Here is a 16,450-nt window from a genome sequence, read left to right as displayed (position 1 = left end):
CACCCAGACCCACGTTTGAAACGAACCAAAAAGCTAGGCGTAGCGCTATGTGCTCAGAATCCCAGTGCCTGAGAGGTTGGTTCCAGATCAAACCGAGTGACCCTATCATTAAAAAGAAGCTAGGATACGGGCCATGCGCTCCCATGCCCAGCCCCAGCTTGAGTCATTCTTGACTTTACTTCCAGTACATAAATCAGCCAGCCTTTCCTATAAAGCTCTGGATCACAAGGGTTTTCGTGTCCTCTAGGCTGGTCAAGCTGCTGCAGCGACCCACTCAATTTGGTCTTTCTAACTTCAAAACAGACTTAGATCATATGTAAAGAGATAAGCACAGTCTTGCTCCAGCACAACGAAGCCTGGCATCAGGCCAGACTGGGCACTTAGGGTGTTGTATTAGTTACTTTTGAGTGGTTGTAGCCAAAATGGATGACAGAAGCAACTTCTGTGGGCTATACCGGAAGCTCCGTTGATCGTGTGCTTGCCTAGCAAGCCTGGGGGCTCTGGGTTCTATCCCTCGCACCATCTAAAACCAAGTGTACTCCTGCAGTTCTGCAATTCCTGCACCTGGGAAGCAGAAACAGGAAGATTCCTCGGGTTCTGGAAGATTCCTGGCCTGTCTGCTTAGCCTGCGTGGTAAATTTTAGGCTAATGAGGGACCCTGTCTAAAAGAGACAAGGTAGACTGTCCCCGAGGAATGACCTCTCAAGGTTGTACGCACGCACGCACGCACGCACGCACGCACGCACGCACGCACGCACGCACGCACCCACACACCATCTGACTGAGAGGGTCTCTGCCAGGAGGAGATTTGAACTGAATGCCCATCTACATCTCATGAGCTGTGTGAACTTGGAAGTGACACCTAGTCTCTCTGAGCTTCGAGAGCTTCAACTTTGAGTAGCAACATGAGTTCTGCCTGCCAAAGATTTCTGTAAAGATTAAACAGGATCCGTATCAAAGCCCCGTGGTAAGACCTACTTTTTAATGTATAAATACATAGCAAAGCGCTTTTCTTTTCATATAAACTGAATTCTCAAAGAGATTAAACCTGAAGGGGATTTAATCTTTGCAGCGGTGGGCACTGCTCTTGAAGTTGTAATCCACCGTGGAAACCGGGGATCACTTAGACATTGCCAGAGTCTCAAAGGTCTGAGAAAGGATTTTTTTTTTTCCAGATGTCTCCAAGGCCGGAATTTTAATAAAATGCACATTCGGTGTAAATGATATTACTCGCATAAAAATTTGCTCTCTGGTACAAATGGCTGCCCGATGAGTGCCAAGCTGAGCTGTATCAGTTTTGGTTCGACCAGTGTTCTCCTGTGCGTTCCTGAGAGGAGGACAGATAAGATGAGGTCACCCCCACTCATCTCCAGTGATTCCTAAGATGCCTTTTCAATCGGATGCTGCAGGAGGTGACCCTGCAGCCGGATCCAGTCTGCAGCATCATGCTGAAGGCTACTAGCACTCACTCTCCCCGATTGTCACCAAGAGCCCAATTTTAATTTGTTTGCTATTTCTGTTGTTGCCAAGGCCTGGTTAATCTATCCACTGAAAGTCCGTAAGAATATTACGAGGGAATCCTCATAGAATTGCTGCAGGGGTTTTCAGTGTTTGTGAATTACCCTGACAGGCTTTTAGTTTTAACTCACATTAAATAGATTTCATTATTAACAAGAATACGAGCAAATTAAAATGAGGCCATTAACATTGTAAACAGACTGCATTTTTTTTTTAAAAAGCAAGTTTGAAAAAAATTGGGAAAGGTGTTATTTCTGCAAAGTAAACTTACTAAAAAATAGAGAAAAACAAAACAAAACAAAAAACAGAGTTAGCCATAGTAACACAGACATGCTGATTGTTTATAACCAAGAATGAAGAAGTGTTACCTAAAAGAAAGTGAATTGGATGAAAAAAAATTGGGGCTTTAATTTTGGGTTTTGGCCAATTTCCCACAAATTTGCTGTCAGGTAATTCATTATATGGTCAATTTGCAAATTAAAAAATAGAATAATTTATTAGATAGACCAAAAAATGTGTTTATTTCATTTTCTCCCCTCTCTCTGGTGCTAGAGATGCAGCTGAGGGGCCTTAGGTAAGCCAGGTGTATTAATTATTTGCTGCTCTGACAAAATATCTCATAGAAGCAACTTACAGAAAGGCAGGTTGATTTTTGGCTCACAGTTAAGAGGACACAGTCAATGGAGAAGCAAGGTGGCAGAGGCAGCTTAGTCCGTGTTGTCTAGAGCTTGCAGTGGCTGGTCACATCCTAGTGGGTCAGAAAGCAGAGATCTCTCAGGCTGGAAGCAGGATTGTGCATCACCTTGAAGACACACCCTGAAACCCAGAGACCCAGGTCAAATGTTCCCTCGTGTCCCTACACCACCACCGTAGGGCTACATATTTGATCATGAGCCCATGAAGGGACATTGCACATTCCAAAGTGAGCATTCTAGCAACTGAGCTCTATTTCCAGCCCTCCAAATATGCAGCAACAGCTTCCAACTCTCTAGACACTAACTGGGCATCTTATGATTTACTTCTGTTCCCCGATACAAGTACTAACCAGGCTTGTACCCTGCTTAGCTTCTGAGATCAATGTGTTAATTTAATTCAGTTCTTAAGCTAAACTACTTAATAGGTGAAGGGCTTAGTGCCACAAGCCTGACTCAGGTCAGACACTGTTTCTGCATCCGCCACCATGTGACCAGCCTCTGCACGCTTCAGCCGAACCTTTCCCTAGTCATGGGTGGGGACCTGGGATACCCACACTTCTGTTCCAATTGGTTGTACATTAAAAGCATCTGTAATCCCAGCTTAGATTGAGTAATTTGCAATAAGGGCTGACACGGGACTCAGGAAAACATCTGACACGATGACAGGTTTGCTAGTTTCTTATAAAGGAGGCTATAAAAGATGCATTTAAACAGGTGAGGAGGGGCATAGGGTAAGAAGGGTAAGATATTGAAAAGAGATGCAATTTCCATACCTGGAAGCTATCACTTTCCCAGCACTTCATTGCACTTGTTGTATTCTCTCTGAGACCCTCCTTTATTTGGAGTTTTATAGGGGTCCCATTACATAGACATTGATTGTAGATTAAGTCACAGTGACAAACTCAGCCTCTAGACTGTCTACGTCTTGGGGATTGGGTCCAAGACTGAGATTTGCAAATCTTTACAAACATAGCCAGTCCCTCTGTAGATCAGCTGCATTTCCCCGAGGGTTACCTCATCAGCAGAAACTCTGGTCTGATTGCAAAGAGATTTATACTGAGTAACAAAAATGTGTTCTTACTCCTGTCACTTATGAGATTCTACGCTAGGAACCAAGGTGAAGGATAAGCATACACTGTTTGTTATGTGACCATATCCTAGGCTTGGTGGCATAAACAGAGGTGGGAGAATAAGGGTGGAGCATTGCATTATGGGACAGAGGAAGAGATGCAGTGGAGAAGGAAGGGATAGGCGAGAGGAGAGAGGGTGACAATTGGGGGTGTGATGGGTAATTTTTAACTGTGAACTTGACTGGACCTAGAATCATCCCGGAAGAGGGTCTCAATGAGGGATTGTCTATGTTGGGTTGGCCTATGGCCATGTCTGTGGGAAATTAAAGTTAATTGATATGACAAAGACTCAGTCTGGGAGTGGGTGGCACCAACCCTAGATTTGGAGTCCTGGACCATCCACAACTAGAGAAAGCTGGCTGAGCACTAAGCATGTGTGCACCCATTTCTCTCTGCTCTCAGATGGCTCAGTGGTTACGAGCACTTGTTGCTATTGCAGGGGACCTGGGTTCTACGCCCAGCACACATGTGGCAGCTTACAACCACCTGTAACTCCAGTTTCAGGGGACCGGAAACTTGCCTCTGGTCTCCATCACCACCAGGTACGCAGGCAGTACACTTATATAATTGTAGGCAAAACACTCATAACAAATAAAATAAAAATAAATCAGTTTTTTTTCTGTTCTTGACAATAGATGTGACTAGTTGCTTCAAGTTTTTTTGTCTTAATTTCATCTCAGTGATGGACCGTGGCCTGGAACTGTGAACTAAAATCAACCCCCTTTCCCCATAAATTGTTTTCTCGTTGAAGTATTTTATCACTGCAAGAGAGACGATACCAGGAATGGGGGCGGTGGTGAGAGGTGGCCCTGCCGGTGAAACAGAGGACATGGAATGTTATTGTTCAAAAACCGCATCTCAAAAGTTTGGCACTTTCTCTTGCAAACGCTTTGAACTAAGTCCAAATTAACTGCTGAGCCATCTCTCTAGTCCCAGAATTCACATTCTAAACACCGGGTATTGTAGTGAGAATTTCGTAATTTTGATTTCTTAAGAGACAAAAAAAAAAAAAAAAACCCACAGAAATGTTATGGGAACGCATTTTTTGTTTTAATCCCAGGTGTGGGGATATGGGGCTGATCACAGCAGCTGACTATGATTTGCCTCATGCTCTAGCAGGGGCATGGTGTGGCTTTCCCAGCTGCAGATAGCTTCTGTTGGTGTGTGGCATTTGGAATTCTGGGAACTTTTCAGAGGCTATATGCATGCTAGGCCCCTGAGAGACAGGGTGGCTATTATTGGCTGGTTGGTGGTTGGGTGATGTTGGTTACTATTTGTCAAGTAGTCCTGAGCAAAGGAATGAGAAGGAGAAATTAGATACCCTGGTGGCAAAGATCAAACTTGCCCCAAGGAATCCCTCGATGCCTGCCCTTAATCAGCCGGCAGTAGTCAAATGATAATTTCCTCCCTTCCACCCTGTCCTTTTTTAAATCTCCTATCTAGTGATAGGGGGTTAACAAGGGTAGAGAAGGGTGGAAGAGAGAAAAAGGAACCCACAAAATAGCAAATGCCAGCTACAATGCCTTATGTTTTAGATTCAAAACAGTGTTCTGGACACTGAGGAGATGGCTCAGTTAGTAAATTATTTGCCTTGTGAGCCTATAGGACCTGAGTTCAATCCACAGAGCACACATCGAAAAACATAGCCTGCCAGGCGGTGGTGGTGCATACCTTTAATCCCAGCACTCAGGAGGCAGAGGCTATAGGACCTGAGTTCAATCCACAGAACACACACACCAGAAAACATAGCCTGGTGTTAGGGTTGTTTCTTGTAATCCCAACACTGGGTAGGTAGAAACGGGACGATCCCAGGGGCTTGCTATAAGGCTAGCCTAGCCTGCTTAGTGAGCTCCAGGCCAGTGAAAGATGCCCTGTGTGCCACAAATTAGTGTTAAAAGTGTTCCTGGGGAGGTTGTCCTGTGGTTTCTACAAACACAGGCACATACAGGAACACACTTACACATACCCATATGCACACATATGTTAGAAAAAAAGTGATGAAAAGATGGTCTATCTTTTCTTCTTCTTCTTCTAGAAGAGCTGGGTTCAGTTCCCCACACCTATGCCCAATGGTTCACAACCACTGTAATTCCAGCTCCAGGGAATCCAACATCCTTTCCTTGCTACCACAAGTCCCTACACACCCTAACACAGACACACATAAAAGTATGCTTGACAAAAATATTTTTTAAAGTCTTAGGAAAAAAAAAAACCACACAAACAAAGAATATTCTGAACTTCTGGAGGGTAGAGTTTCCCTTTTCACTCCTTCTGTCTGGTCAGGAGGACACAAGCATCTAATTAATCTTAAACTTTTGCTAGGATTTCATTAGGATATTTAAAAAGTGAAGTTCTGGTCACCTGGTCATGCCAATGATCCCTCTGTAAGTTAAAAACAACAACAGCAGCAGCAACAACAACAAAACCTATTTGGTCTCTGAACCAAGAGAGGTTGCCAAGATTTTGCTATAGGAACAGTTGTTTTAAAATCAGGAGCAACAGGTTCTCTGTCAGGGCCTGTGGAAGGGAGGGCAGGGGAGAGAGTTTCCCCTTAGCTCATCCTCATTAGGGGAAGTAGCTCACTCTTCTCTGCCAATTCCAAGAGCTCGGCAGACCTTGCTGTGCATCTTCAGGAAGGATGATCATATATACATGAGTTTTATATGGAGCAGGTTTGGATGTGAATTCCCAACTTGCCCCACTCCCTGGGACTCTGTTGCTGTGCTAATCATGCAGCATAACCATCACAATCATATTTGCCTCCAGCAGCCGGTGTGACTGTGCGAGAGGACGTACGCAATTGGTCTAAAACAGTGTGAAAGTTGCAAAGGACGAGACACTCCGTAGGGCTACTGTGCTGAGACGAGAGCCTCCGCTTGGGACAGTCTGGGTGGTGATTTCCAAGGCAACTTGGAGGAAGATTTCAAATCCAATAGACCCTGATAAGAGGGCCTGAGTAGGCCTGGGAAACACATCGGCCTACAGGTGCTTCCCTGAGGCAGCCGTACTTGAGCCTCAGCCACACCTGGTTGAGTGGGGTTAGGACATCTCACACTTAGCTATTGAGATTCCATCCGAATTTGGCATGCGTTCTGTTTCTGATCTTGTTGTGGGGTTTTCCTTGGGGGTGACATGAACAGATGTCTACTCATCTCAGATGGGTACTGATGGAAAGTCCAAAAGAAATGGTTCCACCGTGAACTAGTGAATTTCACCAGTTATTTTGGACAGCAAGACTCAAGGACAGCTGCACCACCAAAACTCCCACCCACAAAAACCACATCCTTGGAGCTCCATGCCCTGCTTGTAGGCAGCTCCACCAAAGAGTTTTTCTCAGCCTTTGTTATTGCTTATATAACACTGGTGGCGTGTGGGTGTGTGTGGGTATGGGTGTGTGTGTGCTTCTAAAACATGTAAGTTTCAGAAGCTTCCTGGGATGAGTAAGTTTCCTTTACTTCTCCAACCTTCTTCCTTCCAGGAGGGAATGTCTCAATTCAAAAGGAAGTGCTGCACAAACAGACCTCTTTGTGAGATCAGAAGCAACTGGGGGTTAACCATTGCTATGGTGCCGTTGTGAAATATCTCCCACAGGCTTTGTGAGATGAGACTAAGCAACCTACGAGTTAGCAATTGCTATGGTTTGATTGCGAAATATCTCCCACGGGGCTTCTTGTGTCTGAGCACTTGGTTCTCCGATGCTCATTCGATTCTGAGAGGCCGTGGAACTCTGAAAATATGGAGTCTAGCTGGTTTGTCATAGGCCACCAGGGGCAGGCCTCAAAGGACATCCTATCTTTGGTTCCAATCTTGTTCTCTGATTCCTGGTTGGCTCCATTGAGAAACTAGCTCAAAATTCCCTCCACCACGGGCTGACCGACGCCAGCCACCGTGCTGTCCCTGCCACAGGGGACTGGACTATAGGGAACTGTGAACTAAAATGCACTTCTTATTTGTTATACAGCATTTCGTCAGAACAGTGTGAAAAGTCGCTAATACAGCAATGTGTGGCGTACCAGCTGCCTATGTCTATTATAATCCAATCATGCTGGCCAGCTGCTGTCTGCTCTCTTGGGGTTTATCCGTGGATGAGTGGTGAGGAGAGAAGGGAGGTGGAAGAAGCCAGGCCTAGAAGGTTAGCTGCCACAGAGGCGGTGAGAATGCTCAGAGGACCCGCACTAGTACTACCACTTAAATAGGATTGTCTCCTGGAATTTAACTCTCTGAGTCACAGGTAAATGGTATTAAGAGGGTGGAAAATTGGTGGCGCTTTGGAAAGTGCTTATGTTAAGATGGGGGCATTAGGGTGGAGCTGTGAAGATTGAACCCCCCTTCCCCCCGTGGCTTTGTAAGAAGAGGGCCAGACCGTCACACACATGCTTGATGACTCTCATGAACTGTGTCAGGACTGCTCCATCTGAAAGTAAGTGGGTGTCAGTTCTGTGGCCTTAAATTTTCCAAACCTGGGCAAAATAAGCCTCTTTAGAAAGTTAGCTGTTTTGGGTATTTCTTGACAGTAATGAAGAGATGACTGTTAAAAACTGTGTGTAGAGATTCCATTGTGAGGGGAAAAAGGGTTCACTGAACTGGGTGGGGGTCGGGGTTGGGGGTTGGTGGAGAGGGGAAAGAATCTACCAGGTAGAACTGAGAAAGTAGATAAATATGGAAGGAGACTGGAGGTAAGGAGCAGAAGAGAGTCTGGATAGGACGCAGGTAAGAGCAGCTGGTTGGGGTGGGTAAAAAGGATGGAGAGGGAGGCTCTGGGTCACTCTGCCTTTGATGTACATGTCTCTTGGATTAGTAAGGCTTATGTCACAGTTGCCTGAGATACCTGACCTTAGCTCAGTCCCTAAGATGGCTCAATTAGAGCCAAATATAATGTCACACACCTATAATGCACTTGGGGGGGTAGAACCCAACCTGGGTTAGATAGTGAGACTCTTTAAAACAAACAAACAAACAAACAACAATAACAACAACAACAGCAACAAAAACCCAACGTCTGGAAATAGAGTGCAGTGGTAGATCAATTGCAAGGTTCTGGGTTTGATCCGAAGTATCTAGGTAATTAATTGAAACATTTAAAAAAGGGAAGATCAAGTTGCCACCAGCAGACTCCACCTTCTTCTAAGACCCTTTTTCAACATCCTCCGAAAAAGCCAGGGACTAAGTATTAAAGACACGAGCCCACAACAGACATTTTATATCAACGTGGAAACTTGAGGTCTCTGAGTTCAAGGCCAACCCAAGACACCTACGAAACTCCCAATTGCGAAAAACAACAACAAACAAAACAAAACGAAAGCAGTAGGTCTTGATTCTGAAGTACAAGGAAGAAAACGCTGTAAAGTTTAATTGTTACTCATCTTGCAAATAGCTTTTAAAGCTGCAAAACAGCAGACTCTACCGTCAAGTCTACGTATAGGGCACACTGCAGGTATGATAAAGTGTGTTATAGCCAGCTTATAATGTACGAGCCAAATAGTTCAGTCTTTTGGCCAAGTGGGAAACTGTTGAACGCGGAACAAGCTCAGCCCTGACACTGCTGTTGTTCTCCGTTTGGAACATGTGTCCTCCATCAGAGTCGTCAGTGGGATGGGAGTTGGTCCTTGACCTTATCACCCAACGTTCTGAGAACATTAGCGGTCTAGATGCTCAGGCTGGAGAGGACCCAAGGGTAGGAGTTCCCCTTGGAAACACGCTTGCATTTGGAAGTAATTATATAGAGGTCATGCATACACACAGACTCTCTACCAAACCACAGGGAGTCAAGATGGCCAGAGGAAAAATTGGCTTAATAACGGTGCACCACCAGGGCTGGGGGAGTCGTGGCTCAGTTGGGAGAGTGCTTGCTTAGGGCATGATGAAGACCTGGGTCCCACTCTAAGAGCTGTACACACACTATACACACTGACGCACTCCTGTAAGCTCGGCGCTCGGGTGATAGAGGGAAGAGCATCGGAGGTTCGAGGTCAGCCTCAGCTACGTAGAGTTTGAAGCAAGCTTGGGATACACGATACATGGTCTCAAAGCAAATGAAAGGTAAATGTGCAAACAGAAAAAGAACTTTTTTTTTTAAAAAAAAAAAAAGGCAATCGTCGTGTCACCTCTCGTCCACACACGTGACAGAGACAACTTAGAAGAGAAAGATTCATTTTGGCTCGTGATCCAGAGTGTTCAATCTAATATGGAGGGAAGCATGATTGTGGAGTGGCTTTCAGTAGTGGAAACTTGTGGTAGCTGGCACATCGTGGCAGCAGACAGGAAGAAGCAGAGAGACCAGGCTGGAAGTGGGGCTTGCTTATCTATAAACCTCAAAAGCACTCCTACACCCACCTCTGCCAGCCATGCCCACCCCCACCCCCCACCACTAGATGTCCACAGCTGCCTGCTGGGAACCAATGTTTGCAACATATGATGCTCTGGGAGACACCGGGAGACATCCATTCTTCCTCTCTCAGCCTCTCTCAAGTGCTAGGCTTACAGGCAAATGAGTCCTTTAGTATATCAGTGCTTAACTTAAACTCGCGTATGTACACGTCGTGTACATGTGTGAGTGTTTGCGTGGGTGCAGAAGCCAGAGGTCAAACTCAGGCCTCTGTAGGTCTCTGCCTTGGTTTTTTGGAGATGGTTGTTTCTCACTGGCCTTTACTCATCCACTCATCTAGGCTGGGTGCTGAAGAAGCCCCAGAAATCCCCCCGCGTCTACCTCCCCAGTGCTGCAATTATAAATACTCACCACGACTCCTGTCCATGTTTCTTTAGTTTTAACATGGTTCCCGAAGATTAAACTCAGCTTTTCATGCTTGCTTGCAGAGTCTCTGAGTTGTCTCTCCAGGCCTCGTATATTCATTTATCTGAGATGGGTGAATGTGGGAGCGTATATGCATGTTCTTGTGTGTAGATGTGGGCATGTGCGTGCCAGAGCATGTGTGTGGAGGACAGAGGACAAAAGTAAGTAGTCAGTTCATGCCCTCCCATCTTGTTGGAGGCAGGGTCTTCTGCTGTTTGCTGCTGTATAGGTCGGGCTAACTGGTCCATGAGTTTCCAGGGAGTCGCCTGTCTCAGCTTCCCACCTCCTGGTAGGGGACACTGGGATTACAGATGTTTATCCATCTGTGCTCTGGGCATCAGACAAGTTCTCAGGCTTGCACAGCAAGGACTATCAGTTGAACTATCTCTTCAGCCCTAATTTTACATCTCCTTACCATATAATCTTATGTAGGTAGGGCTTTGGAACCTGTGGGATAGCAGAGTAATTTTTTTTTCACTTCAAAATAATGAAATTGCACAGTCTACCATTTGTTCATATATTGATTGAGCATCTTACAGGAGACATTGAAGATGACTCCCATTCATTGTCTTTACATTTTGGCGGGGAGATTTTTTTCCCTTCGGAGCTTTGGTATCAAAATAAAAGGGAAAGATAATACACTTAGGGGAGCAGAGGCTGAGGTCATGAAATGAGCGCAATGTCCTGAGAGCGAGACAGGTAGGTCAGGCTATCACAGGGAGAACCTAGCAAATGTTACAAAGATCACAGTTCCCTGAGTGTCACTGGAGGGTTGAACGCAGGAAAACTGGAAGGGACAGTAGCTGCCTGTTGTTCCTAGTATTGTGTGTGTGTGAAGGGTGTTGTGTGGGCAGGGAGGCTGTACTTAATCCCCAGGAAGCTCATCTTGTTTCCACATATTTGTATGTGGTCCTCTCTCGTTTACTTTCTCTGTTGTCCTCCCTGGCATGAGCTCAGATTTCTGGACTGGCTACAGCTGATACCTCATGGAAGAAATTCAATAGTCGGTAAGTGCTCAATAAATGTCAGGTGTTTTTATTATCAAGATAACAGGCTGCCATATTTCTGCACCGTTATAGCTCTGGAATCTGTGTGTTTCTTAGAGACCCGGCACAGAAGCCTTATAGGTAAAGGTAGGTTGTACCACAGTGTATTAAGTCTTATGGTGTGTGTGTGTGTGTGTGTGTGTGTGTGTGTGTGTGTGTATGTGTGCGCGCGCGCGCGCTTATGGTGTGTGCATATGGAGGCTAGAGGTTGATGTAAGTGCCTTCTATCGGTCTTCACCTTGCTTTTTGAGGTGAAATCTCTCTGAACTGGAGCTTGCCGTTTTGGCTAGATGGGCTGGCCAAGGGAGCTCTCGATATCTGCTGGAGTTACAGCTGGCTTTTTCTGTGGATTCTGTACATCCAAGCCCGGTGCCTTTGCTTACACAGCAAGGAGTTCACACAGTGAGCTGGCTCCCAGACCTTTTCACCTTAAGTTTTGAGACAGAGTTAATCACTGACTTACAGGTTCACTGATTCAGCTAGACCGGCTGCTCGGCAAGCCCCAGGGATCCACCTGTATCCATCTCCCCGGTGCTGGATTACAAATGGGCACCGCCACACCTGGATCTTTATGCGGTTTCTCAGGGTGGAGCTCAGATCTTCATTCCTACACAGCGAGCATTTTGCCAGCTGTGCAATTTCCTCAGCCCCGAAATTAAACCTTTAAAGCTAACATCCTTTTTGAAATCTCACGGTGAGGCATCTGACAAGAAAATTTGCCTTGAAAAAGCTATGGTTTCCACCTTGCTGGGTCTAGTATGAGCAGTTCCCAGGTGGGAATGAACCAGCCTCCCATGATGCCACATTCCTCTAGGGATCAAGCCAAGTTCTGCTGCTGTGCATTCCCGAGCAGAACAGAATGCAGACCCATCTTCCTGAGCCCCCTTCAGGACAGAATGGGTTCAGGGACCAGCAAGGGAATGTGGAACCTTTGCCTAGAAAGACATCCCTTCCCTGCTGATGTGTCTGGAATTGCAGCTGCCTCCCAAACACACCAGGGCCATGGGATGCAAACCATAATGCTCACTCTTTGAAATGTCAGACCTTTAAGTTTAAAAACAGACTTTAAAAGACCTGAGGACCTGGCGGTTATTCAGCGATCCCTGTTCAGAATGAAAGTGGATGGGGTTTGCTGTGTGACATGCAGATGGCGTGACTGGAAACAGTCTCGTCACTATGGTATTCAAGCACCCCCTCTGTCTGGTCCCCACCCCCTTAGTAAGTTATTGTTTGCCATTTAGAGGCTATACCACAGCATTGTGGTGAGGCTTCAAGTCGTTTTTAAAGTTTTTTTTTCTTTGTTCTTCGTTTATATATATATGTAATAAAGTATGAGCCTGTCCAGCCCCGTTCCCTCCTACTCTTGCATACTCAACATGTACTCTCCTCCCATCTTCATGTTTTTTTTTTTTTTTCCTAATAACCTGATAAGGTCCAGTTGGTGGTGCTCACATATGAATGTCTCATCCCCTGGAGCGTGGGAATCCTACCAGGGACCAAGGCTGTCCATGCAATCACCGTGGCTTGTTTGATCTTGTGCAGATAACCAAAACTGCTCTGAGTTCACAATGTTATAGCCATATCATGTGCAGAAGACAGAATGTCCTCTGGGCTCTAACATTTTTTTCACCTTAGAGAGATAGTTAAATCAGCTTTTCTTCTTCTTCTTCTTCTTCTTCTTCTTCTTCTTCTTCTTCTTCTTCTTCTTCTTCTTCTTCTTCTTCTTCTCTTCTCTCTCTCTCTCTCTCTCTCTCTCTCTCTCTCTCTCTCTGTGTGCGTGTGCGTGTGCAAACATATAAATGTGGAGGCCAGAAGACACTTTGACCATCATTCCCCAGATCCATCCACACTGGTTTTTGTTTGTTTTTGTTTTTTCGGCGGTGGGGGGTGGGGGGTGGGGGGTGGGGGGGCAAGACAGGGTTTCCCTGTGTAGCCTTGGCTGTCCTAGACTCGCCTTGTAGACCAAGCTGGCCTCAAACTCACACCTCTGTCAAGTTCTCCCTGGAAAGGAACAGAGTGGCACTGTCTCCTCTAACAGCTACTGTGTTATTCGATGACCTGCTTCTGCCTTGGCAGCACCTTCTGTCACACCCTTCATCCAAGCTGCATGGTTCCTTCATGAGCCTTTCCATCCCACGAACATTTCAGCAAAGCACAGGAAAGACTGGGCAAGCTTCCTTAACTCCAGGATGCCCTTCCCCTAAGCCCTTCAAATCCCCCCGGGTCTTCACGTTTGTCCTGACTATCCTTGGAGCAAAGCAACAGCCATTTTGGGGAGTTCAGCCAAGGCCCCCCCTCTTATAAAAGGTCATCTCAGCTGGGTGTGTTGATTGCTTACACTGCTTCGTGGAGTGTTGGAGGGGTGTGAGACCCTTACCTGAGTATCCAACTGCTCCTACCACCTGTTGTACGCAACTCTCCCTAAACTGAATGTAGCCTGGAGGAAAGGCTGGAGTATATATACCAGGGAAGAGGAGGGGAGAGATGTTCCTTCTGGGTAAAGGCACCCTCACCCCTGTAAGTAACCCCTCACTGAGCCATGCTCTGTAAGGAAGCCCAATACAACCATTGGTTCCTACTGTGAATTTTGGTGGAATCAGACCTCCATTTGTTGTCAAGACCTTGAGGGAAAGGATAGACAATGTTTATATGTCTTCCTGGGAAGGGATTTTTGGCAACATCACCATAAGTTGTCTAATCAGAGGCACGGGGATGAGACGTGGGCGAGCTCGGGACACAGGGAGGGAGTGTGTGTTCCTGAGCAGCTGGAAGGAGCTGGAGCTTCAGGGAGAAGCTGGTGAGTGGGCTGTTTTCATTTCCCAGGAAAAAGCCCTCACACCTGTCCATCCTCACAACCTCTTTCCTGGGCTCCATTCCGGGTCCACCAGGTGATGGCGCCCCCACATGGTGGTTCCTGACTCGCCATTTGGGTTTTCAGAAATTCGATTTTGGAAAATGTATCTTGCTTTCATTCCTTTGAGCTCATGTCTTTGAAGGCGGTGTTTAGAAAGAGGCTGTGTGGGCTCCAGGCCAGAAGGCAACATCCCTGAGCTGAAGGGAGTTAGCTTAGCCACTGTAAGCCCCACAGTGGGTTTGGCGCCATGGGGTTGACTGGTGAATGTCCTGCTCTGTTCTGCTCCTGTCCTTAAAGCTTGTGGCATCACATCTGAATTGCTCACCCCTGTGCTGTCTGCTGGTCCCCACATTCCTGCCTCCGGGAAACCACACATGTTCTCCTCTTCCCTATCTGTGTGTGTGTGTGTGTGTGTGTGTGTGTGTGTGAACATAAAAGAGGCCACAGTCCCATAGTACATTGTGGAGATCAGAAGCCGTTTTCTCCTTCTACCACATGGTCTTTGGGAATTGAACGCAAGCCATAGGGTTTTGTAGCAAGTGCCTTTACTCACTGAGCCATCTCCTGCCCGCCTCCATCATTTTCCTTTTCTGGACAAAGTCTTTCAGCTCCTCTGGAACTTGCTGAGTAGGCAAGGCTGGCCAGCAAGCCCCAGGGATCGGCTTGTCTCTGCTTGCCTGGTGTAGCACCACACCCGGCACTTCTGTATGGTTTCTGGTGTTCAGACTCAGAACAAGCACGTTACGGATTAAGCCTCTCTCATCCCAGGATGAAGTACTTGTTAAAGGCTCTCTGCTGCAAGGACTTTTTATCAGCAGCAGAAGAAATGCTTCAATTCTCAAGGAAGGACCAGAAAAACAAAAACAAAAACAACAAAAAACACAAAAACAAAAACAGCATCTATGACAGTCAGAGGAAACTTCCCCCAAGTAGTCAGCCAGCGCTAAGAATTGAATGTCTACTACGAGCTCATGTTTAAAATGTTTGACCCAAGCCTGATGGTCCCGTTTTTAGAAGGATGCAGAAACTTTAAGAAGTGGAAGCCAGGGGGAGGGAATGAGTCACTGTGCTGCCCCATGACTCATGTTGCATACACATACAAAGACACCCAAATAGCGTATAGAAATAATTTTTTAAGCAATTGAAGGTAGTGGGCAGATGGCTTAGCTGTTAAAACATATGCTCGGCTCCCAGCCCCTTTGTATGGCAGCTAGCTAATGACTGCCTGACTGTGAGTCCAACTCTTGAAGATCTATTTTGTAGGAATACAACACCCTTTTCTGGCCTACTTTGGTATTGCGCGCGCGCACGCGCGCGCACACACACACACACACACACACACACACACACACACACACACTTAGAAATAATAAAATAAGGGAAGTCTGGGCTCAGTGCCCTGGAGGTAGAGGTGACCCGATATTGAGGGCTGGTGTGGCGTGGTGGGAGCCCCTTGTGATACTCAGCCACATGCCTATTTTCAGTCCTCAGGGCCTCAGCCACCATGGGCTGCCAGTTTGGGGACCTGACACGGATGCAGCATGCGATCTCCTATAGCTTGTCACTCTTCAGCAAAGGTATCCCCAATGTGCTATGCCTCACTCACGAGTGTATTCTGCACAGGGCGCCACCGTTTGTAGTCTTCTATCTGATCTACACACGGTGGAGCCAGAAGTTTGAGCAGTCCAAAAGGAAGAATCCAGCCGTGTATGCAAATGGCGAGTGAGCAGCACACATCTGGATGACAGTCTCCTGCCTTAGAAAGACCGTTCGCTGGGAGAGGACTGTAGTGTCTTGAAGATAAAAAACTACTTATGGGCTTTCAAAAAAACTTTAAAAACTATACCATGATACTTAGGCGTTTTCAGCTCATTTCAGCCCATATCTGGTCATTTAGGCAATATAATAATCTCTGCAGTTCAGGCTGTGGTGTCTGAGATACCAAAATACTTGATCCCCTTCTGCCTCGTCTTAACTTGCCCATCACTAAGGGTAACACTAGTACCTGATTTCTTGTGGCCATTGTGAAGTTCCAAGTCACGTGTAACACTCTTGGCATGGCATCTGACTTGCAGCACGCTTCTATGGGCATAAGCTTGTGTGTGTGGGGTCATCAGACTTAACTTCATGTTGTTTTAGAATATTCTGGTCCCTGAGGGAATTGCCTCCCTCAGATTGGCCTGTAGGCAAGTCTGTGGGGGCACTTTGTTGATTAATGGCTGATGTGAGAAGACCAAGCCCACTGTGAGCAATGCCACCATGGGCAGTTGGGCTTGGAAGGTATAAGAAAGCATACTATGAGAAAATTATGTGGAGCAAGCCAGAAAGCAGCACCCCTCCATAGCCTCTGCGTCAGTTCCTGCCTCCAGGTTCCTGCCCTGCCTGAGTTCCTGTCCTGACTTCCCTCAGTGATGGAA

At 46.4% G+C, this 16,450-nt stretch overlaps 1 protein-coding gene across 1 annotated transcript; it reads left to right on the top strand.

Moving 5' to 3' along the window:
- The first annotated feature begins 15,537 nt into the window (after positions 1–15,537).
- LOC127202661 (cytochrome b-c1 complex subunit 8-like) lies at positions 15,538–15,759 on the top strand. The gene has a single exon (XM_051161359.1). The coding sequence runs from the start codon at positions 15,538–15,540 to the stop codon at positions 15,757–15,759; it is 222 nt and encodes a 73-aa protein (XP_051017316.1).
- Positions 15,760–16,450: the final 691 nt, after the last annotated feature.

This window comes from Acomys russatus, chromosome 19 (genome assembly GCF_903995435.1).
Source record: "Acomys russatus chromosome 19, mAcoRus1.1, whole genome shotgun sequence".
In the NCBI taxonomy this organism is placed as follows: Eukaryota; Metazoa; Chordata; class Mammalia; order Rodentia; family Muridae; genus Acomys; species Acomys russatus.
The sequence above is the reverse complement of the archived record's forward strand: the minus strand, read 5'-3'. Positions and strand labels throughout refer to the sequence as shown.

Excerpts from the sequence above, each read along its gene's own strand:
- LOC127202661 (XM_051161359.1), top strand. The coding sequence starts at position 15,538 with ATGGGCTGCCAGTTTGGGGACCTGACACGGATGCAGCATGCGATCTCC.